The sequence below is a fragment of the Anoplolepis gracilipes genome, chromosome 6 (assembly GCF_047496725.1).
Source record: "Anoplolepis gracilipes chromosome 6, ASM4749672v1, whole genome shotgun sequence".
Taxonomy (NCBI): domain Eukaryota; kingdom Metazoa; phylum Arthropoda; class Insecta; order Hymenoptera; family Formicidae; genus Anoplolepis; species Anoplolepis gracilipes.
The window spans coordinates 1,079,120-1,104,003 of NC_132975.1; the positions used below are offsets into that span (position 1 = coordinate 1,079,120).

At 34.9% G+C, this 24,884-nt stretch overlaps 1 protein-coding gene across 4 annotated transcripts in view; it reads left to right on the forward strand.

The window, feature by feature from the left end:
* The window catches only part of Magu (SPARC related modular calcium binding-like protein magu), a 249,434-nt gene that overhangs the window by 173,721 nt on the left and 50,829 nt on the right, over positions 1-24,884 (forward strand). For all 4 annotated transcript variants that reach the window (XM_072893687.1, XM_072893686.1, XM_072893684.1 and 1 more), the window contains 2 exons: positions 605-777; positions 22,595-22,760. In XM_072893687.1, coding sequence (XP_072749788.1) covers positions 605-777; positions 22,595-22,760 — 339 coding nt within the window. The remainder of the gene's footprint in view (positions 1-604; positions 778-22,594; positions 22,761-24,884) is intronic.

Below are 24,884 nucleotides of genomic sequence, written 5' to 3' on the forward strand. Positions count from 1 at the left end.
CATTCCGTATACTCTCATACCGGAATACGTTAATAATTTTGATCTTGCTTCGCATGGAATAGTATAAGTATAGGTGAGGAAGGCGCAGAGCTTCTTAATTCTGTACTCCTACCCCAAAAAACCTGACCCAACCCATATTAATCTTATACTAGTATACATTAATAATTTTGATCTCGCTCGCTAAAAAGTTGAAAATCTATATGAAACCGTACAATGATAGATTTAGTTTTGCACTGAAAGCAGGGTTGGTGTGGCATATACATGCTTTGCATGGAAAGTTTCAAAAACCTATGTGGAACCGTACGGTAATAAAATCGATGAGTATGATTTCACATAGATTTCCAACTGTACAAGAAAAACAAAATCCACTACTACTGCCGTTTTCAGTACGAAACGAGGTCTATCAGAGAGTAATACTGTCATTATTATATACTTCCTTATTAATAACTTTTTAATAAACAACCAGCGATGGTAAAAATCTTTTGAATATTATTCAGTATCATGACCTTAACAACATATGTCAAAGTCATTGGAGAAAACTTCCCTAAACGGGAGTTTTATCACTTATTATGTTATATTAGCTGACAATGACTTACTTTAATAGGATGTCCAGAGCTAAAAAAGCAATTATTCCTTCGGGATCTAATGGTCCTCATGCAAGAAAAAATGACAGCATCCAACATTGATTCTGATGAAACTACCGCTAAGTGGCAAGCTTCTAAGGAAGAAAGGATAGCTACGTGGCATTTTGTGATGCTTGATAAGAATAAAAACAAGGTATATGAGAATACTCAACAAATAATTGTAATTTATTTTTTTTATTAATAGTTATATAACATTATAATAGATATAAAATATATTCAAACTTTAATATATAAAAGTATGTTTTATAATTTAAATGATTTTAAATAACTAGCATCTGGTGCATATGCTTCTTAAATTAAAATAAATATTTTGTAAATTATTATATTTTTCAAAACTGTCATTGTAATGTATTTTTGTTTAATAATTAAAAAAAAATCTTGAAGTATTCTATATGAATATTTAAAAAATAATGACTTAAATTTTGTGTACATACTTGCATATATACATACACGCCTGTTTGTGTGTATTATACTGGATCGAATATATCAAAATTTTAAAAATCTTAACATTCTATGATGATTGTTTTTGATATATAGCGTATGAAAAATATTATTAAAAAACTATGTGAATATTAAGCAGTAAAGTCTTAACACACGTTCTGATTAGACTAATTACATTGACCGATGTTTAGGAATATTTATTATATCAGGCATAATTCATCAATTAGAAAGTTCTCTATTTAATCAGGATGTAGACAAATAATAGCGTTTTCGAGTGAAATAAGTTTTATCGTTCTGAGAGCGATTAATGACGTTTTAAATTCTATTTTAGGGAATTTTTATTTTATTTGGATTATTAAATTTGTAACCTAACGAGGCACCCCTCGTTACTCGGCAGATGACCAACCGGAAGTCCGCCACCCGGAAACCATCCACCGGGCAGAGGCGGAGGCAGAGATGCTAAATTCCGAATTTGTGGTAGTCCGCTTCACTTCTATCTTTACGATACGGGATGTGGAGAAGGAAACGCACATAAACGTAAGGCGTGTTTGTGTAAGCGCGGCATTTCGATTAACTTCGAGAAATAGAAGAGGACAGATATATTTCTGTCTTCTTTTATCAACTGGCAAGAGTGGCAAAGACATCGTTTGACGCTATGACGTATCTACTCATGCCTCAGGCGATACGCGTTAAAAATACTTTTTAAAAATTTTTTGAAAAATTAATAAATTTAATTATTAAATTAGATATAACATCCCACACGGAACTTAACATCCAATGGACGTCCATACAACCTCCATAACTCCATACGACATCTATGTCCATGGTAGATATTGACTAGATATCTAATAGAAATCCATATTACCTCTATGGTAGATGTCATCTACAAATCCATCATGGATGTCTACTGGACATCTGTTATGGATATATGATAGATTTTTACATACATATATCTTTCTACCTACAAAAAAGTCATCTTTTGATAGATGTCTAAAAGATGTTTTCTAAAAGTCATAATTAATTTTAGTTGACGAAAAGATGTCTTTTTGATCATCTTTTCGACAAGATAAAAAAGATCTATTTTATAATATACGTGCTCCTTTGTTTGCCGCTACGTGGCGTGCTCTGAACTATAACTCGTATTCAAGTTTTCATAACATGTATATAAAACCTAACAGAACAGATACTACTAAAAGTATAATTTAAAGTATGTTTTTTTGTCAGTTTAACTTCTGATATAATCTCGATAAGAGATTCAAAACATGATGAAAATTTTCATCTGGTCGAATAAATTGGAAGTAGTCCGTTTTATTGTCTATTTGAAGCACAAAGTCGAAATTTCTAATATCTAAAATTAAAAATACATTAATTTTTTAAATTCAAAATTATATACATATATGCATTATTTTATTGGATTTGTGAATAAACAATCTATAATTACTCCATATAACGTATATATGACATCTATGAATACGTCTAATGGATGTCGAATGGAGATATAAAATGCGGAACTGTGGATGTTTACGGGACGTTTCATGGATATCTAATGCAGGTTTCGAATCTCCATAGTAGACGTCTAGTGGACATCCATTAGAGGTTTTTGTTCCGTGTGGGATTAATATTATTGTTATTATTATTTTTAAATAATAAATACGTATTATTTTTGTACATCAAATAAATATTATTTTTAACTGTAAAAATAATGTTTATTAATTATTTATTTTAACAACGGTGTGTAAAGCTCTCTGAACTTAAATTATAAATAAATGAGTGTAAAGTATGGGTAGCTGTAGTTTTTACGTTAAAAATTAAATTTAAGAATATAAAAAGTACATAAAGATTATTAAAATGTAATATCATAAAAATATATATTAAAGACGTATTAAAAAGAAACAAAAAAATTAATTAAGAAATAATATAAGGAAGAGGACGTTTCGGCTTAATCTTTTCAAGCACCTTTCAGCGCATTAAATTGACAAAAAAATAGATAAACTGACAGACCATTATTTTAATCTTAACTTTTTCTTTCGTCTTATCGCATCTCTATTTTGTTCATTTCAAAATAAATTATTTTATAGAAGTTTGACATATAAATAGATTATATTAAACTATTGACTTAATCATTGAACTGGATGATGCGTATTTGTTTAATGTAAATATGACGACTTACAGGACAATCGTGAACTACAACATCAGTTTCACACACCTCCTAATCTACAAGTTAGCAAGAGGTGACTTTGAGAATGTCCTCCATGAACTTGTACAAGATGATTTTTTTCCATCCTACTCACAGCACAGTTCGCTTATTACATGTTCGATATGATTACCGACATATTAATAATAATAAAAATTAGCCTCATTTTAATACAGAGGTGATTAAAGCGTTTTGACCTTGTCGAAGGGTTATTAATGTTTGCAAATAACTTGTTTGTTTTTTTATATTTTTTATATTTTTATATCTAATTTTATTATTTTTTTTCAATTTAATGCGCTGAAGAGTGCTTGAAAAGATCAAGCCAAAACATCCGCTTCCTTATATTATTTCTTAATTAATTTTTTTGTCTCTTTTCAATACGTCTTTAATATATATTTTTATGATATTATATTTTAATAAACTTTATGTACTTTTTATATTCTTAATTTTAATTTTTAACGTAAAAACTACAGCTGTCCATACCTTACACTAATTTATTTATAATTTATTATTTATTTTACTTTTATGAAATAATTCGTTTAAAATAACAATTTAGAAAATTTATTAAAATAAAAATTTTTTTCTAGGAGTCATGAATAAAAGGAGACATGAATAAAAAGAAACTAACTCATAATTTTAATCCTTTTGGGAAATTTTTATTAATATTTTTCAAAAATATAAATATATATATACACTTAGTGTAGTAGTAGTAAGAATAAGCGAGAGGGACTTAGACAGACCCCTACAGTCACCTAGATCTGAGAGTTCTTCTGCGACCCCGCTGTTTTCTGAGGGTACTTATAATCCCAGCCCGGCATTGATTGCCAGGCTTATTAAGTAGATTATTAACTCTTGTTTTACACAGGTCCTGGGGACTTAGGAACATACAACTCAGATACCTGTATCTTTTTAGTACAAAGGCGGGGCAATTACAGGATGTGAATGCCCTCCTCCCTGTCTTCTCCGCATAGACGGCAGCTTTTTTGCCTGGCTAAACCAAGGTTAAAGAGATGGGCTCTTTGCCACATGTCCTGTGAGGAGGCCTATGCTGGTTCTGAGCCATCCTTTGTTTATCGACAAGAGTTCTTTGGCTCTGCTTGCCGAGGGTTGACTCATCGCCATCTTGACCTGGCGGCAGCCACCTGCTATGTTTCATGAGCGTATGTGGCCCCGCGCCAACTGATTTACGATGATTTTCCTTCCGGTAGCATAAGGGACTCCGATGAGCGGCTCAGATGGATGCTCTAGGGTGCCCATCTTGGCCAAGCCATCCGCCACCTCATTACCGCGTAAATCTTGATGAACAGGTATCCAGACTAGGGTAACTTTATTAGTTTCCTCTAGCTTGTTAAAAGCCAACATGCAGTCCCAAACCACGGCAGATTTCGTGGTAGACTTCACAAGGGCGCTTATCGCTGATCTACTATCTGAATAGATATTTATTCTTCTATTTTTAACCTCTGTTGAGATTTAATGTTTTACACATTCAGATATAGCCAAGAACTCAGCTTGAAAAACCGTGGTCAGGGCGCCCATAGGGATGCTTCTCCTATAGTCATTCTGCATGTCGTAGATACCTGCCTCAAAGCGTCCGTTACAACCCGAGCCGTCCGTGTACCAAGCGTCCACTTCTAGTTGGCTTAGGAAGCCTGAGTTAGACAGTCACTCCTAGTAGAGAAATCTGCTAGAAAAGACTTAACCGCGTTGAATTTTTTAGATGCAGTTCTGTTTTAAAGTGAAAGAAGATTCATGGAGAAACCTAAGGTCGGTGTGACCCAGACCCGTATCTCTTCACTCCTCCTGACACTTCAATCGATATGCTGTGAGCTTTGCCAGCTCAATGATTCTCTGGTTCAGTGGTGGAACGCAGAGTGCTACCTCGAGCGCCTCTCCCGGGGTGCTTCTCATGGCCTCCACTGTAGCCCGCAGGTAGCTTCCCTGTAGGCTTTTTAGCAGGTTCTTTGCTTCCATCTTTTCCACCCTGCGCCACCAGATCACAGCAGCATATGTTATTCTTGGTATAAGTACCGTATTTGTAAATCCATAGAGCAACCCCCGGTTTGATGCCCCAGGACTTGTCCATGGCTTTTCTGCACGCCCACATTGACGTGTAGAATTTGGTCCTCTTATTTATTAGGTGCTCTTTCCAGCTCAATTTGGAGTCAAGTAAGACTCCCAGGTATTTTGCTGTGGAAGAGTACCTTATCTCCTGATTCTAGAGCTTTAGTGGCTCAATGGATTCAGGTTTGTATTTCTTGGTGAAAATTATGGCCTCGGTCTTTAAGAGATTGACTTTCAGATCCCTGCCTTGGCATCAAGTTTATACAATCCTAAGTGCCTTATCCATGCGCTCCTTAAAAGTTGATAGGAAGTTTCCTCTCACAAACACGGCCACGTCGTCCGCATAGCCGTACACCATAAAGTCAGCTTCCTGTAACTTCCTTAGGAGTTCATCCACGACGAGACACCACAACAGAGAGCATAAAACCTCTCCCTGTGGGCAGCCCCCAGTCGGGACACTTTCCAGGACTACGTTACCATGATTGACAGTCAGCGCTCTGTTCGACAGAATGCTTTGAGTCCAGTCCCTCAAAGCGTCGGGAAGACCGTGTCTAACCATGGCTTCTTTGATAACATCATATGAAGTGTTGTCAAAGGCGCCCTCAATGTCAAGAAAGACTCCAAGGGCATATCCTTTGGCGGCAAGTTGTGTCTCTACTCTGCTCACAAGGTGATGTAGGATAGTATCTGTAGATCTGCCCTCCCTATAGGCATATTGTAAAGAAGTAAGGGAATAATACCAGTGGCCCGTCCCTCAAAGACCTATCTACAAGCCTCTCCAGAAACGAGGTGAGGCCTGAAGTCCTCGGCCAGAATGTGTCCGTTCCTGCCTGGCTTGGGTATGAAGACCACTTTGGCTCCACTCCAAGCCTGAGGAACGTGTCTTAGAGGTATGCTCGCTCTAAAGATTTTCGTCAGGCGGCCGATTAGGCAGCAAAGTCCTTCCTGAAGTAATACCGGATAGATTCTGTCAGGCCCAGGGGACTGTAGGGCTTAAAGGTTCTAATAGCTCATTCCACTCCCTTTGAGTATGTCACCTTTGCAACTAAAGACCATTCCCTGAGCTTGTAAGCAGCCTTGAGTCTTAGTTATAATTTCTTTCACTGGGTGGTTGTTTGTTTCCTGAAAGCCGAGAAAATGTGGTTTCATTAATAGCCTCAGGGCTTCCTCTAGATTATTGGTATAGCTCCCATCGGGGCGTTTAAGGCAGCCCAATTAGGGGCGGTTATCTGTTGAAAGAATTCTGTGTAGCCTCGATGCCTTAGGAGCGCTCTCGACGCTCTCACAGAAGATTTTCCAGCTTTTACGTTTGGTAGAAACGATTGCCTTGCTGTATTTGCGTTGGGAGCTTCTGAGATCTCCCAATGTGTTGCAGCGCCAGTTTTCCCGGCTTTATTAAAAGATTTTCTTACCTCTGACCTGAGCTTAGAGAGCTCTTTGTTCCACCATGAGACCTTGTTCGAGAGTCGTTTCCTTTTCATAGGGCAGTTGAACTCATAGGCGTCCACAATGGTGTCGCCAATAAACCGTGCCGCCATTTCCAGGTCGTCCTTGTTATGGAATCTGTTTGGGGCTTTTCCAAGCCTTAAGATCTATCCTGTAGCCCTATTGGTTTTTCTTGGGTTGCGAGACTATGTCCGGGTTGTGGCGTAGGGAAAGGTATATAGATCTATGATCCGATCCTAAAGGTTCATTGGAGACCTTCCAGTCTGAGATCAAGTCCGCCACCTTGTCCGTACAAATTGTGATGTCAATGACCTCCTGTCTTCTTGAATCCATAAAGGTTGGTTCAGTTCCTTTGTTGAGGATGATTAGACCAGAGCCCATGTTGAACTCGTAGAGACTCTTCCCCCTCAGGTTGACGCCCGAGCTCTCCCACCCTGTATGGTGGGAGTTAGCATCGCACCCCAAGAGGAGTTCAAGCCCCCTACTCTCAGCATGGGCTATCAGATCTTTAATAATTTGTTGTAGTAAAGGTCCGTGGAGTCATAGGGCATATATACTGACCCTATTAATATTTCCATTTCCCCCCCTGTCGTATTGAGTTCCAGTTGAATGACCGTTAGATCTCCGCAACTGAACTGTGGTACCATGACTGCTTCCAGTTCTTTGACCAGAATGCAGGTCCTTGGTTTTCCTGTAGTGTGTGGCTTGTACAATTTACTGCAACTACCTAATCCCCTAATCCAGTGCTCGGAGTTAGTTGCCCTTTTCAGGCCGATTTCCGAGGCGACGCCTCCTTTCTTCCACTAGCGCTCGAGACTCGACGGCCGAGCCGCCGAATCGCTTCAGGCGCGTCTCTGTAAGAAATATATTGGGATCCATATGTTAGGCACACAAATCGTCACATCATGAAAGTTTTTCTTGCTAAATAATTTTTCTTTTTATAAATAATTATAAATAAAATTATGTTAATAAATAATAAATGTAATGATAATAAATAATATAACAATAATATATGTAATATAAAATATATAATAATAAATTATAAGTAAAAATATTAAAAATTCTATTATTAAAAATATATTTAATATTAAAATATTGTTCGCTGATTGAGATTGTTTATAATATTTTGGTAAATATTCACATAAGGTCAGCCCTTTCAGAAGTTAACGACTTTGACATATATTGTCAAGGTCACTGTCCTGAGTAACGTTCAAAAGGTTTTAGCCGTCGCTCGTTGTTTGTTAGAAAGTTATAAACAAAAAATGTTTCATTTCAAAATGCCATAATTATTGTATGTGTTGCTTTATCTTGATATATATTTTAAATATTTTCATAATAAACACACACACACACACGGGGAGGTGTAAGGGAGAGCCTTCGGCCCCCCTTCCCACACCCACCCCGTCCACCTCGCTTCGCATGTACGTTGCAAGACAAAGTAAAGTTCACATGACCTTGCAACTTTCCACGAAGCGAGAAGACGGGGTGGGTGTGGGAGGGGAGCCGAAGACCCCTCTTGCACCCCCTGCCCCTGTGTGTGTGTGTGTCTGTGTGTATGTTATGAAAATATTGAAAATATATATCATTAATAAAAATTAATATGAAGTGGTTTATTCAACAGAAAATGCATGTTGAATAAGTAAAATTGCAGTAATACGTTGAACTTTGACAACATGTGTTCTACAATAATACTGTCTTCAACTTAATTTTGTGGATGCCCCACTTTAAATCGTCATAACTTTTCATTTTAAGTCGAAAGAAAACCCTATGTAAATATAGAACGAAATCGTAGGTGACAATCTTAATCTAGAAAACCGTTTAACAAAGTTTTGGCAGATTTGAGAGAAAAATTAACTGATTTTAATTGTAATAAATGAATTCTCGTTTTTGTTGATTGGAAAAATGCATTGAATGCATTAAAAAAATGTACAATATAGTTAAGAAAAAGAAAATATGCTTTCCTCTTTAAATTATTCATCATAAATAAAAGGTATTCTCCAAATTTTATTTTGTCGCTTACAACCATTTCTTGCAGAAAATTTTCATTTGTATTCCATGATTCGAAAAGTCTTGTGACACATGTGTGATGAGACAGCCAGCGCGTTCCACTTTATTTAAAAATTTTAAGAAATTTTTCTTGAAAGCAATCAGAAAACTCGTGAAAAATTGCCAAACGTTTCGGACTGCTATTAATACAACTTGCTATTTTGCTTAAAAACTCGTCACAAAATGACGGTATTTTTGCACATGCATCATGCGCAGCTAATGTGGCAGAATGATATGAGTACATGGAAATGTTAATAAATCTTTACATTTCTCTTCTAACTTAGTTTTAAACGATAAATGTTTCCTCGAAACATTACAAAAGTATTATCGCATGAAAGGTCAATATTTGAAAAGGAAATCTTCAATTATCACATTTCAGACTTAAATGCATGGAATAATTTTTCAACACTGCAATTTGTCGCATCAATATTAATTAATTTTACTAGTTGTCAGTGAATATCTAATGTGTCAGGATCAATGTATCGAACGAAAAATGTCATCCATTTTTCGTTGCAGATATCTGACGTTTCGTCAATAAAGACAGAAAATTTTGTGTTCTAAAACTTCTTAGCAACATTTTCTTTTTCAACGGGATATAAAACGTTGGAAATTATATTTCTACATTTAGTTCGACCTATATTCATTTTTTTTAATACATACATTAGGATCTTTTCTTATGTGTTGAAAAAACTTAGAATATCTTGTACAGTTTGATAAGATATATTTTTGTCTGCAATTAAAGCGACATATTGTATTTCAACTAACTTTTTAGGTTCATCAAACGACAAAAGATCATTTTGTGTAATAGAATCATCATTACATTCGCTCACTTCAATCCCTTTTTCCTTACAATTATTTACATGAATATTGGATTCTGCGTGCCGATGAATATTAGATAGATGTGGAGTTAAAATTTTTTTACAAATTTTGCAAAAACATAAATTTTCGTCGTACGGAACTTCACATAACCATAAATTAAAATTATCAATCTCTAACCAATCTCGTGTCTAAATACTAATTTGATTAGTTGATTCAACTTTAATTTTATCACTATTATTATTGCTTTAAATTATTTCGGTGACACGCAGAATCCGCATGTCTAGAAACGTGATGCGTTGCAAACAAAATTTCTTTCACAAATAGTGCAATAGTATAAGCTTTCGTCTGATGAGACCCTCTGTATCCAATTTTTACATCACTCATCGTCTAACCAAGCTTCTACGAAACTTAGTTTCCGTTTTTTGCTTACAGTATCACATATTTCCAGAAAGTATTAAAAAATAAAATAAATTAATTAATAACTAAATAAATAAAAATAAATAAAAACCAAAAGTAGAAATATTAATAGTCGCCAGTAGTTTTTTTAAAAAAGTGAAAAAATCTTAAACGTCGACCTGACTGGCAAGAAATATTTATTTGATTCTTTATAAAATATTACATAACGTTTCTACCCTTGGTTTGGGTCTTCTTCAGATGTACGAGTCCTAAAAAAAAAAATATCGAAAGTTGTCAAATACAAAAGCAATATACGTTCGGCTAATGCAACGTTATAAACCAAAAACAATGCGAACAAAAAACAAAATTATTACCTAACGTAAACACCATTATATGTCAATTAAGCACTAGACAAATAATCCATTATTTATAGAAATTGAGAACTTTAAGCAAACGACTTAATGCTTATTCAAAAGTCGACATCTCTTATGAGATGCTTACCAGAGAAAGAGAGGAATTATACTAATTTATTATTGTGTCGTAGATAGGATTGAGGTTTTCTGTATCTTTTTGAAGGTTAATTGTGTTGTCTGTCATTTTAATGTAAAACATTTCAGCAATCGAGTCATGTTCAAATTCGCTTCTATGGTTACTGACGATGCTATGGTTACGGGAGGGTCCCGTTAGCACATATCTCGATAGCACACAACCATACATATTGACCGATGCCTAGGGTAACCAGCATGGTTAGCCAATCAGAAGGTTCTAATGTTCATTCCAATTAGCGTGTGCGCTATCGGATCTCGTCCATGGTTACTAACATGTTTTTTTATGTCGTTATTATGTTCTTTTATACGCACTGTAGAGATAGCTGAAATGTTTTACATTAAAATGACAGACAGCACAATTAACCTTCAAAAAGATACAGAAAACCTCAATCCTATCTACGACACAATAATAAATTAGTATAATTCCTCTCTTTCTCTGGTAAGCATCTCATAAGAGATGTCGACTTTTGAATAAGCATTAAGTCGTTTGCTTAAAGTTCTCAATTTCTATAAATAATGGATTATTTGTCTAGTGCTTAATTGACATATAATGGTGTTTACGTTAGGTAATAATTTTGTTTTTTGTTCGCATTGTTTTTGGTTTATAACGTTGCATTAGCCGAACGTATATTGCTTTTGTATTTGACAACTTCGATATATTTTTTTTTTAGAACTCGTACATCTAAAGAAGACCCAAACCAAGGGTCGAAACGTTATGTAATATTTTATAAAGAATCAAATAAATATTTCTTGCCAGTCAGGTCGACGTTTAAGATTTTTTGATTTTTTTTTAAATAAATAAGTCAATAAATATAAAATAAAATAATAAATATTAAATAAATATAAAATATATAAAAATAAAAAATAAATAAAAGAAGAAATAAATAAAAATAAAAAATGAAAAATTAAATAAAAATATAAACAAATTGCTTACAATTAGAGATTAAGCAAAGTAATCTTGCCTCAATATTGTCAAGAAGTAAAATGATAACATATTACTGTTGACTTTAAATCGGTAAGCTATCATCTGTGTTAAAAGCGGACTCAACCGCTGTAATAAAAATATTATATTTGTAATTTGTAATAGATTACATCCGCAAAACACATTATTCTTCTATAAAGTACTATTAAAATTTAAAAAAACATTATATCCGTAAAAAACGATGTAGTACAATAGGGCTCCAGGCGAAGATCAACTTTAGAAACCTAATGGGTGATGTGGAAATGTGCTATAATGTAATTTATTTAATTTTTAAAATATTTTTAAATATCTAAATCGTGTAAATCAAAAAAGTGAAACTAATATAAAATTTAGTAAGGAGAATATGTAAGAGAGAGAGAGAAAGAGAGAGGGGGGAGGGAAGGGAGGGAGAGAGGAAGAAAGGGAAAGAGGGAGAGAAAGGGATAGAAAGGGAAAGAAAGGGAGAGAAAAGGAGAGAGGGAGAGAGGAGAGGGAGAGGGAGAGAGATTTTACTACATGTTATAAACTACTATTTACTACATATTATAAACAATCTCAATCAGCAAACAATATTTTGTAAATGTATTTTTTATATTGATTATTCATTAAATGTACATATTGTATATTTTTGAAAAATTTAAAAATAATATTAAATAATATTAAATAATATTAAAATCATGGGTTAAGTCTTCTTTTATTTATTGAAAAAAATGTTTATTTTAATAAATTCTCTAAATTATTATTTTAAACGAATTATTTCATAAAAGTAAAATAAGTAATTAATAAACATTAAATATATATTATTTTTACAATTAAAAATAATACTTATTTCATATATAAAAATAATATTTATTAATTATTTAAAAATAATAATAATAACAATTATAATAACATTAAAATTATAATTATGTTATGTCTAATTTTATCTAATTTAATAATTGAATTTATTAATTTTTCAAAAAGTTTTTAAAACGTATTTTTAACGCGTATCGAGAAGCGAGAAGATGCCGTTGTCGTTGTCACTCTTGTCAGCTTGATAAAAGAAGACAGAAAGTAATATATCTGTCCTCTTCTATTTCTGGGAGTTAGCCGAAACGCCGCGCTTACACGACACACCTTACGCTTGTGTGCGTTTCTCTCTTTACACTCCGTATCGTGAGAATAGGAGTGGGGCGAAGTACCAAAAATCCAGAATCTGGCATCTCTAGGCGGAGGCGCTTTGCAGCCTTTTTAAGCTTTTAACTAGCCATATACGTACAGTTTTGTATCAATTTTACATAAGGCGCGGTATGACACAGTTTAAAACTGATGTAAAACTGAACGTGTATGGAGCCGTCACGCTAAGGCTGAAGACACACCAAAACTGAAAGATCAAACGTGCTTGTTATTTTAACGTGGCGCAGTTTAAAACTGTTGCAAAATTGTCCGTGTGTGGCGTTCTTTAAGTAATTTTTGTAGTTGTCGTGGAAGTTGTCTTGCAATTCTCGGACAAGTTTCATATGAGAAAGCTTTTCTCTTTGTTGTAACCAATTCTTGCACCATTTGGACCGTCTTTTTCGACGGTTTTTATCTTCCTCTTCATTTAATAAAATTATCAAAGCAGCTGCAGCTTTTCTTTTCAACATCATCACAGATCACAATATTAAAAAAAGAACTGCTAGTAACATGAAGGTAGCAATCAGGAATGATAAGCTTAGCATGTATGTACGTGGCGAAAAACATCAATACTGAACTGACAGTTCTGACGTGACGGCAGTTCAGAACTGATGCAAAACTGTACGTGTATGGCTAGCTTTTTCAAAATCACCGTTATAACAGCTCTCAGCCGGGCGCCGTTTTGGTAAATAACGCTCGGAGAAAACTCCAAGAGTTACCAAACAGGCCCGAGCGTACCGCAGAGCCGGACTTCCCCGCACGATCGACTCTCCTCTCCCCACACGGGGCAAAGAACCCCGCACAAAACATATGGAAAATGGATCCCGGTGGATTTGGCTGAAACTTTGTAAATTTGTAGTTTACATGATCTCGATAAAAAGTTCTCATTGCCCCAATTTGATTCATTGAGCCGTTTGAGCTCTAGAGATCGTCGAATGTGTAAAATAGGCGACTGCTGCCGCCACCATATAGGCAACCAGCTGTCAATTCCTCCTTCCTCTACGCCTTCTTCCATCCCTCTTGTATCTCTTCCTTATCTCCTCTTCTACTCTCTATCCTCATGGTGCATAAAAGTATTAAGGTAAGGTAATCGAGAAATGAATATTTTACGAGATATCTTGTATTTTATGTCAAAATACTGCAACTTTGAAGCCTTATAACTCGAAAAGTACTTCACGAAAAAACATTTGATTATAGTGTTTTGGAAAGCTCTCGAGGCGAGCTACAAGAATATGTAATAATATATAGGATGTTCCATTTAAAAAAAATTGAGGTGATTTTCACGTGACCTTCAAATGACTCTTCAAAGTCAAACCAATGGTACCATCTTATGGTCCCCTCGAAATTATACAACTTCTGTCTGAAACATTTTTATCTAAAACTTTTGGATTCTGAGATATTTCAATGGAAAGATTAAAATGGCCTACCATATATATATACAGGGTGTCCCCGAATTGCCAGATCAAATCTCGTGGGTAGATAGAGCGTGTTAAACTGAAAACAAAAGTCTTATATCATTTTGCTAAATTCGCAATAATTAATGAAACATAAATTAATAAAGATCGGCCAATCCGTGCCAGTACAAGCGCGCGACGCGAAGAAACCTCCCAGTTGTTACTTGATACTAGGCGCTTGACGAGACAGTAGGAGGAGCGGTCTACAAAGGGCGTACTGAAAGAGACACGTACAGTGCGCGCTGCGTTTATGTCTTGCCGCGCGCCTAGTATCAAGTAACAACTGGGAGGTTTCTTCGCGCTGCGCGCTTATACTGGCATGGATTGGCCAATCTTTATTAATTTATATTTCATTAATTATTGCGAATATATATATACAGGGTGTTCGGCTACAGGTGGGACAAAATTTAAGGAGTAATTCTACATGATAAAATAAGACGAAAATCAAGAATAATAAAATTGCGTTGGAGACTTCGTTTATTAATTATAAATATTTTAATTTTGGTATAAAGAGCGCCTGACGCACGGCAATCCGCCGAGCTCCAGCGTACGTAAGGTATGTCGATAGAGTCGCCGTCAAAATACACTGTGATTCATAAGTACACAGATACATCGTAACAGTGATGTACATTTTGCAATATTTAGCGCGGAACAATATTCCTTTTATTACACACATCGCGATTATCACGTCCACAAGATTATCCACAAAAAATTTTACAGGAATCATATAACATGTTATAATAACATTATAACAAATGTTCAAAGTGTCCTCCATTCTGTTGTAGACAGAGCTCGATTCTCTTTTGGAAGTTTTGTCTTACGCTTTGAAAATCAACCATCACGTTCTGTATTACATTTGATGTAAATTGAATCTTATGTTCTAATTCTTCCAGTGTTAACACAGGAATATACCAAAGTTTTTAAGTGTCCCCAAAAAAAGAAATCAAGATGATTCAAATCTGGAGAGCGAGCCGGCCAAGGGACAGGTCCTCCTTGACAAATCCATTTATTTGTAAAATTGTTTAAATATTCTCGCACATTTGCACAATAATGTGGTAGTGCACCGTCATAAACCACATGTCTCTGCGCACTTGTAGTGGTACATTTTCTAAAAGTTCATACAACTGAAATTGTAAAAAGTCCTTGTATGTCTGCCCTTCAACCGATGAGGCAAAATAACAGTACCGATAATTTGGTCGCCAAGAATTCCTGCCCAAATATTTGTAGAAAATTGTCGCTGCGTATTTACTTCTCTCACCGCTCGTGGATTTTCATCAGCCCAAACGTAATCATTATGAAAATTAATGCCGCATCTATTGAAACTTGCCTCATCGGTGAATAATATTTTCAATATAAAATCTGGATCCTCTTTAATTTTAGACAAGATCCACGTACAAAAATTAACTCTTCTTTTAAAATCTCCTGCTTCCAATTCTTGTACCCGTTGATAGTGATATGGATGTAGTTGTTGCTCTTTTAAAATTTACCACACAGTAGAGTTACTAGTTCCTACTATTGCTGCAATTTTCCTCGTACTTAAGCAAGGATTTTCTTCAATGTGCTGTAACACTCTTTCTTCTAAGTCCGCATCACGTTGATTATGTCCACTGGATCTTTTAGCTTTTAACATTCCGATATCTCGCAATTTTTTATGAAGCCTTGTGAATGTTTTCTTATTTGGTATATTTCTATCTGGATATTTTTCTTCATAAATACATCTGGCTTCGGTGGCATTACCATTTGCTTGGCCGTAACAAAAATGCATATCCGTAAGTTCATGAAAAGTATAATCCATTTTCCAAAATATTGAAAAATACACAAGTCAGTATAAAAATTACTACAGCACACTTTTAGATACTACACACTAAAATACTCGCCACACCCACTAATCGCACCGACAAAGGCTACCGCCGCCGTTAACTGTCGTACTTCTCGTTGCTTTTAATAACAAATTTCTTTTGTCGGTACAGACAGTGCGTGCAGCGAGTGTTTTGTTTATGAAAGTGTGCTGTAGTAATTTTTATACTGACTTATGCATTGTTCGTGTATTCTTCGTTATCTTGAAAAATGGATTATACTTTTTATGAACTTACAGATATGCATTTTTTATAGATCAAATAAATAGTAATGCTACGGAAGACAAACGTATTTATAAAAAAAAAAAGTATCCCGAATAAAAAAATATTCTCAGAACTTCATTAAAGATTGCAGGATACCAAAATGTTAAAAGCAGATTCGGTGGACCTAATCAATGTGACTCGGACATAAAAGATAGAATTGCAACAATAGAACGAATCAGGAATAATACTGTGTATCATATTTTAAAAGAGCACTAATAGAAATAAATTCATAGCGACATTTTTCTACAAATATTTGGGCAGGAACTCTTGGCGATGAAATTATCTTTGCCGGCTATTCAGATTTAAGTCCTCTCAATTTCTTCTTTTGGGAACATTTAAAAACTATATTCCATGCAATTAACTGGATAAACGCTGGAAGAATAACAAGGGATTCAATTTACATCAAATATATTACAGAATGATGATTGACTTTCAAAACGTAAGATAAAACTTTTACAGAAGAATCGTGCTCTGTCTACTATAACAGAGTAAAAAAGACATTTTAAAAATTTGTTATAATATCATTATAACGTTACTATGATTTGTGTAAAATTTTGTATGAATAATCTTGTGGACGGGATAATCGCGATGTATGTAGTAAAAAAAATGTTGTTCCGCGCTAAATATCTCAAAATGTACATCAACTATTACGAGGTATCTGTGTACTTATGCGTCACAGTGTATTTTGACGGCGACTCTACCGACATACCTTACGTACGATGGAGCTCGGATTGCCGTGCGTCAGGCGCTCTTTATGCCAAATTTAAAATATTTATAATTAATAAACGAAGTCTCCAACGCAATTTTGTTATTCTTGATTTTCGTCTTATTTTATCATATAGAATCACTCTTTAAATTTTGTCCCACCTTAGCCGAACACCCTGTATAGATATATATATATATATATATATATATATACAGGGTGTCCGGTAATAACCACCTCACCGCTCATATACAGGTAGAGCAGGTCAAACTGAGTAGAAAAGTCCTCTGCCATTTTTCGATTTTCGAAATAATTACCGAGAAATTAATTAACAAAGATTGACAAATCTGGGCAAGTACAAGCGCGCGGCGAGAAAGCCCATCCTACTGCTACGCGGTTACTAGGCGTTCATTGAATGATAGGAGGAGCGGTCTACGACTGGAAATGGATGCGTATGAGTAGCGCGCCTAATAACCGCGTAGCGGTGAGACGGCCTTCTCGCCGCATGCGCTTTACTCGCGCGGATTCGCCGATCTTTTTTAATTAATTTCTCGATAATTATTTCGAAAATCGAAAAATAGTAGAGGACTTTTCTACTCAGTTTGACCTGCTCTACCTGTATATGAACGGTGAGGTGGTTATTACCAGACGCCCTGTATATATATATATGTATACAGGGTGTTCGGCTACAGGTGGGACAAAATTTAAAGAGTGATTCTATATGATAAAATAAGACGAAAATCAAGAATAACAAAATTGCGTTGGAGACTTCGTTTATTAATTATAAATATTTTAAATTTGGCATAAAGAGCGCCTGACGCACGGCAATCCGAGCTCCAGCGTACGTAAGGTATGTCGGTAGAGTCGCCGTCAAAATACACTGTGACGCATAAGAACACAGATACCTCGTAATAGTTGATGTACATTTTGAGATATTTAGCGCGGAACAACATTTTTTTTACTACATACATCGCGATTATCCCGTCCACAAGATTATTCATACAAAATTTTACACAAATCATAGTAACAGGGTGATTCAAAACAACCGTTTGTCCTTGAAATATCGAATTCCTGAATGAATTCTGAGACGATTTTTCCTTTGGCAAAATTTTACCCGAAGCTTAGTTTTCAAATTATAAAAGAAAATAGGTAGCGAATTACGGCACGCGTACAGGCGGTAGGCAGGAGCAGCGCAACTCATTATCCGACGCGGGCGATTACGCGAGGCGCTCGCTGCGGTCAGCTGTTATCTACACGCGATGTGTGCGTATGTGTGTACGTGTGTATGTACACGCCCCGGCATAAATGGTGTCCGTCGGTAAATGTGTATGTACGTACGTGTATGACAACCGAAAGCGTCACATACACATGCAGCGCGTACGTACGTGTCACTTGAAGCGCGGCGGAATTCATGCAGCGGAGGAGAAAAAAGTGGGAGGCAATCCTGTTGTTGCATCCTTAGCGCAAGACGTACAATCGAGAGAGAAAGCATGACAAGACGTGATGCCGATTAGTGGTGTCCTATAACTCTGTCTCACTCACTCTACGCATGAATGAGCGAGAGAGCTATAGGACACCGCGTTGTCTCTATATTCGTCTCGTTCGCTCTCGCGCTTATGTCATGTTTTCTTTTTTATTCCTTCAAGAAACGTGGCTGAGTCTTGCGGATCGAATACCGGCATTCATAAATTTTAATTATATGATATATTAGAAATTGATCGGTTTCATATATATAGCAAAGAAACATTTCCATTTTATTCCATAAAAAATGGGTGCAAATTTACAATTACTGTTCTAGTGAATCTCAAAATTACTCATAATGATACATGTATAATTTTTTACCAAATTTTTTACATAATAGAAAAAAAAATTACGCAATCATAAATAAATTAATAATTAATTAGAATAAGCATATGTTTCTTTGTTATATATGAAACCGATCAATTTCTAATATTAATATGATAATTAAAATTTTATGAATGCCGGTATTCGAGCCGCAAGGCTCAGCTACGTTTCTTGAAGAAATAAGAAAGAAAACATGACATAAGCGCGAGAGCGAACGAGACGAATATAGAGACAACGCGGTGTCCTATAGCTCTCTCGCTCATTCATGCGTAGAGTGAGTGAGACAGAGTTATAGGACACCACTAATCGGCATCACGTCTTGTCATGCTTTCTCTCTCGATCGTGCGTCTTGCGCTAAGGATGCAACATCGGATTGCCTCCCACTTTTTTCTCCTCCGCTGCATGAATTCCGCCGCGCTTCAAGTGACACGTACGTATGCGCTGCATGTGTATGTGACGCTTTCGGTTGTCATACACATACATACATACACATTTACCGACGGACACCATTTATGCCGGTGCGTGTACACACCCTCTCTCTCTCTCTCTCACTCACTCACTCACTCATTCACTCACTCACTCACTTATTGTTACCTTGTACAAATGTTTAATGTCTTTTGATAGATAATTGTATACGACTGGAGTAGACTCACAATGAGACGTTGACACACCGTGACGCACCGAATAATAAACGAATTTTTTTTCTATTAGAAATTGTACCGACTTTGACAAATACACTCACGCACACAGATGAGAGAATTTTCTTTTAGAATTTACCCTGAGAATCATGATAAACGTGGTAATTTTAAGAGAAAATTCTTTCATCTGTGTGCGTGAGTGTATTCGTCAAAGTCGGTACAATTTCTAATAGAAAAAATATTCGTTTTATATTCGGTGTGTCACGGTGTGTCAACGTCTCGTTGCGAGTCTACTCCAGTCGTATACAATTATCCATCAGAAAATATCAAACATTTCTACAAGATAAGAATAAGTGAGAGATTTTATTATTTATTATCATATATTGTTTTTATAAAAATTAGAAAACAGTACGTTACATTACCAAGTTTACAATTTTTTAAGCGTTTCAATTATAAAGAGATAGAGAAGATGTAAATTTTCTGTGCGCTCTGTAAATTCAAACCTGCCTTCTCTCTTTTTTATATGCAACATTTCAGAAGTCAATCTTTTTTTGTAACAGGATTCCCTATCAAGTATTTGAATATTCCCAGTCAAATTCATATTCTTATCTAATCTATGATCCGTTATAACTGATCTTTGAGCGGTATTTAAATTTAATGTCTTTTATGTTCCCCGATTATGTTCCGCGTTTTCAACATACGTTTTGTTTGCCCTACATATGACGTGTTGCACATTTTGCAATTTATTTTATAGACAACATTATTAGTCATGAGTTTTGATAGTGGGTCTTTGTATGATTTAATATACTTTTTGAGATTATAAAATCCCTTATGGGCTGGATCTCCGCTCTCTTTATAAAAGGTTTGAATTTCTCCAAAATAAATGGAACATATGGTAATGGAAAGAAATTATTTGTGCCCTCCTTTTGAATGTTGTTTATATAATTATTATTATTATGAAATAAATATTTTAGTCTAGAAGTAATCATATCAAAGATCAATTTCACAGGATATCCATTAGTTACTAATATGTTGATGATCTTATTAAAATTTTTTTGATGGAACGACGGGTGTGATAAATGAAAAACTCTGTCCCTATGATGGTACCTTTTTTGACAAAGAGGATGTTGTGAATGATAGTTTAGAAACCTTCCTGGAAATGTTTTTTGGTACCAATCTATCAGAAGATATCCATTTGTCTTGTAAACTTTCAAATCTAAGAAACTTATACTATTATCTTCACCTATTTCTATAGTAAATGTTAATCTAGGGTGGAAGGAATTGAAAATCTCCAATATTCTTTGAAATTCTAACGGAGGTGCCGCCATCAAAACATCATCCACATATTTAAAATAAAAAGGAATGTTAAATGGTAATAATAAAAGGGTCTTACTTTCTAAATCCTGCAACACAAGGTCAGAAATAATAGGTGACAAAGGTGAACCTATAGGCATTCCAAAGTTTGTTTATAAATGTTATTGTTAAACGAGAAATAGGTTGAACTGAATATTAAGTTTAAGGCTGTTAAGAATTCTTCAATAGGGATGGAAGTATTTTTGGAAATAAATGCCATCTCTGTTTCATGCTCTCAATAGCTAATTCTAATGCAGTCAATACTGTCTATGAGGATGACGGACCACAAGATTCCGTCAAAAATCATTGTGGATCAAGTCATCCTTAAAATTTATTGCGTCACAACACTCGAACAAGAACTTATCACAATTGTCGTCACTACTCATTTTCATTAAACACTGCGTCAGTCAATTCAAGTTTATATTGCATTGAGGAGAATCTCAGCGGAGATTAAAACGTAAGTACGCGCACTAACAATTATATCAGACCGACGTATACCATTTAAGTTAAATTTCTCCATATACTCTATATTATTAACAAAATATATGTATTACATTTAGTATAATTTCTTTATAATTCGTTATAAACATTGTGTTCTTTATGCTCCAACCGCCATTTATTATTAACATTATTAAAGGAAACTTTATTAATTTTTACATACTTAAACAATTTTTACAGTATAAATAATTTATATACACGTACGCACGCACAATGCAGTACAGTAATGCGCGCGAATTGCTTCGTGTCACGAGCTTGAAACCCGGATTATTTTAGAAAATCCCGTCAAACGTCCTCGGACGCTCGAGAAACTAGGAATCCGGGGAAAACCAGACGGATGGCAGCCCTGTATCATATGACACATCGAGTAATAAGTGAAGTTTTTTCTTTCATAAATTGTATTGAGCGTGTGCGTGTATGTGTATATGTGTAAACGTTTCACATAGACATACACATATCGCGTGTAACAAGCAGCTAATCGCAACGTCTCACGTAATCACCCATCAGACGGTTAGTTATGCCGCCCCTGCCTATTTCCTGTTCTCATTCCATAATTCGCTAACTATATCGGCTTATAATTTGAAAACTAAACTTTGGACAAAATCTTGGTAAAGGAAAAGTTGTCTTAGAATTCAGTCAGGAATACGACATTTCAAAGACAAAAGGTTGTTTTGAATCACTCTATATATTTATGGTTTACATCTTCTGCAGTTATATGGGACCTACTTTTTAACGCCGGTTTCAAATGGCCTATATTAAAAAGGTTCACGTGACAAAATACTTTCGGTGTTTGCCATTCTTTTCCGAGAAATGATCGGATAAAAATTCGATGTTTCTCATCGGATTTAAACCCGAGTTCTTCGGCACAGAGAGCAGACACATAACTTACTACGTCACAATCGCTACAATATATACATATATGCAGATATATCGTTTTTTTTTAATGTCTTTTTTTAAACGGATTTGAAACTAAGAAATCAGTATTAGTCCTTTTAAAATTCTCTCATGAAAGATCGATAAAACAAAGTTTTAAAAGTACTTGAAATAAATTCTATTAAATCAATTTAATACATAACATTTTTTACCTTATACAACTTTATCTTCAACCGTTCTATAGAAACTCACAGCGAATGATCATTTTGAACGACCTATACAAAAAGAAAAATATAAAAGAAAATAAATAAATGTTTAATATTTGTAGAACGATAAAAATTAAAAATTGCTAATTACATTAGAAAAATTAACTCATGTAATTGTAATAATTTCACACAGGTTTTAGAAAAGAAAGAATGGAAAAGTTTTCGTACAATGGTGGCAAATAGTAGGCAGCTTCGGAGATGCGGTAAAAAATTACCGAGGTACTGTGACATCAACAATGATAGAAGAATCAGCATGACAGAATGGCTCAGCTGTCTCAATGCTCAACATCCAACAATAGGTAATATATCTTTTATTTTTGTTTTACTTTTTATGTAGTTAAAATTTAATTTAATTAAGAAACAACAAAAAGTCATTTATTTTATCTCATAATCAAATTTTTATATAATATAATCTTCGAGATGTTGTTGACTTTCTACAGGGTGTCCCAGAACAACCTTCCGTCCGTAAAATGACGTATTCCTGACGCAATTTTAAGACAATTTTTCCTTTACCAAAATTTGATTTGAAGCGTAGTTTTTGAGTTATAAGCAAAAATAGTTAGCAAATCACACGTCGAGTATAGAAGGCAGGCAGGAGCGGCGCGACGCACCGCGAGCGCGGGCGCAGCTAACCATCCGACGAGTGATTACCGCCGCATGAGTCGCTAACTATTTTATCTTATAACATAAAATTATGCTTTAAATAAAATTTTGGTAAAGAAGAAAATGTCTTATAATTACGTCAGGAATAAGTGTTCCTTAAAATAACGTTTAATGACCAAAAGTTGTTCCGGATCGCCGACTGTCGCCGACGCTGCGATCAGCTGATTGCTACACGCGATGTGTCTCTCAGCTGAGTCGGAAAATCAATATATCGATCGGTCTGACGTTGTCGACGACAATGTCGATGACAATCGAAGGAGCGTCACCGTCGCGGAGACGGTTATTTTTCTCTTTCTCTCACTCACTCTGTCCCTTTCTTTTACGCACACACTCAGCATACACACATCGCGTGTAGCAATCAGCTGATTGCATCATCCGACAGTCGGCGATCCGGAACAACTTTTGGTCATTAAACGTTATTTTAAGGAACACTTATTCCTGACGTAATTATAAGACCTTTTCTTCTTTATCAAAATTTTATTTAAAGCATAATTTTATGTTATAAGATAAAATAGTTAGCGACTCATGCGGCGGTAATCACTCGTCGGACGGTCAGCTGCGCCCGCGCTCGCGGTGCGCCTCGCCGCTCCTGCCTGCCTTCTATACTCGACGTGTGATTTGCTAACTATTTTTGCTTATAACTCAAAAACTACGCTTCAAATCAAATTTTGGTAAAGGAAAAATTGTCTTAGAATTGTGTCAGAAATACGTCATTTTACTGACGGAAGGTTGTTCTGGGACACTCTGTATTAACGTAAAAATTGTCATGATGTTACTACTTTATGTTTTTTTGATATTGGTTTAGAAATAGTCAAGAGTTGATAGAATATTGCTATTTTAATATAACAAAAGTAAAATATCTTAATATTTGTAATTATTATTAATGATAAATAGCTCTCAGTATACAGGGTGATTCAGAACAACTTAGATGTATTTAAAATAAATAAATAAAGTTTATAATATAGTTTATAATATAGTTTATTGCTTAGTCAAAGGATTTACAATTAAATCAAACTTAAAGTGATAGATAAAGGTCGTAACGAAAACAGTTAAAAATTAGACATAAATGAATGTAATAGTAATTAAAGTACAAAAATTGTTTACAATAAGACGGACGTTTCGGCTTGATTTCTCAAGCCTTCTTCAGTTCAGGGAATAAGCGGAACGTAGAAATAAATATAATAAACTATAACATATTAAACCGCATAGTAGTCAGAGGTGTAAAACTTTAATTATTATAAAAACATTGAGGGTCAAGGACGGCGAACCTTTCTACGTTCCGCTTATTCTCTGCGCTGAAGAAGGCTTGAAAAATCAAGCCGAAACGTCTTATTGTAAACAATTTCTGTACTTTAATTACTATTACTGTTTATTTATGTCTTATTTTTAACTACGTTACGGCCTTTATCTATCACTTTAAGTTTAATTTAATTGTAAATCCTTTGACTAAGCTATAAACTATTTATTTATTTATTTATTTTAAATTTACACTGTTATATCCGGCTCTTTTACGCCTTAGTACTAAACTTTTATTTATTTTAATTATTGAGCCAGTTTACCAATTATTCTAGATGTTTTTGTAAAGACGTACTCTTGAGTTAATTCTGAGACGATTTTTGCCTTACGAAAAATTTGTCCATAGGTTATTTTTAAATTATAAAAGAAAATAGTTATTGAATCATGGGACGAATACAGTAGGTAGGCAGGAGCGGCGCAACTCGTCATCTGACACGGCGTTTGTTGCGATCAAATACACGCGA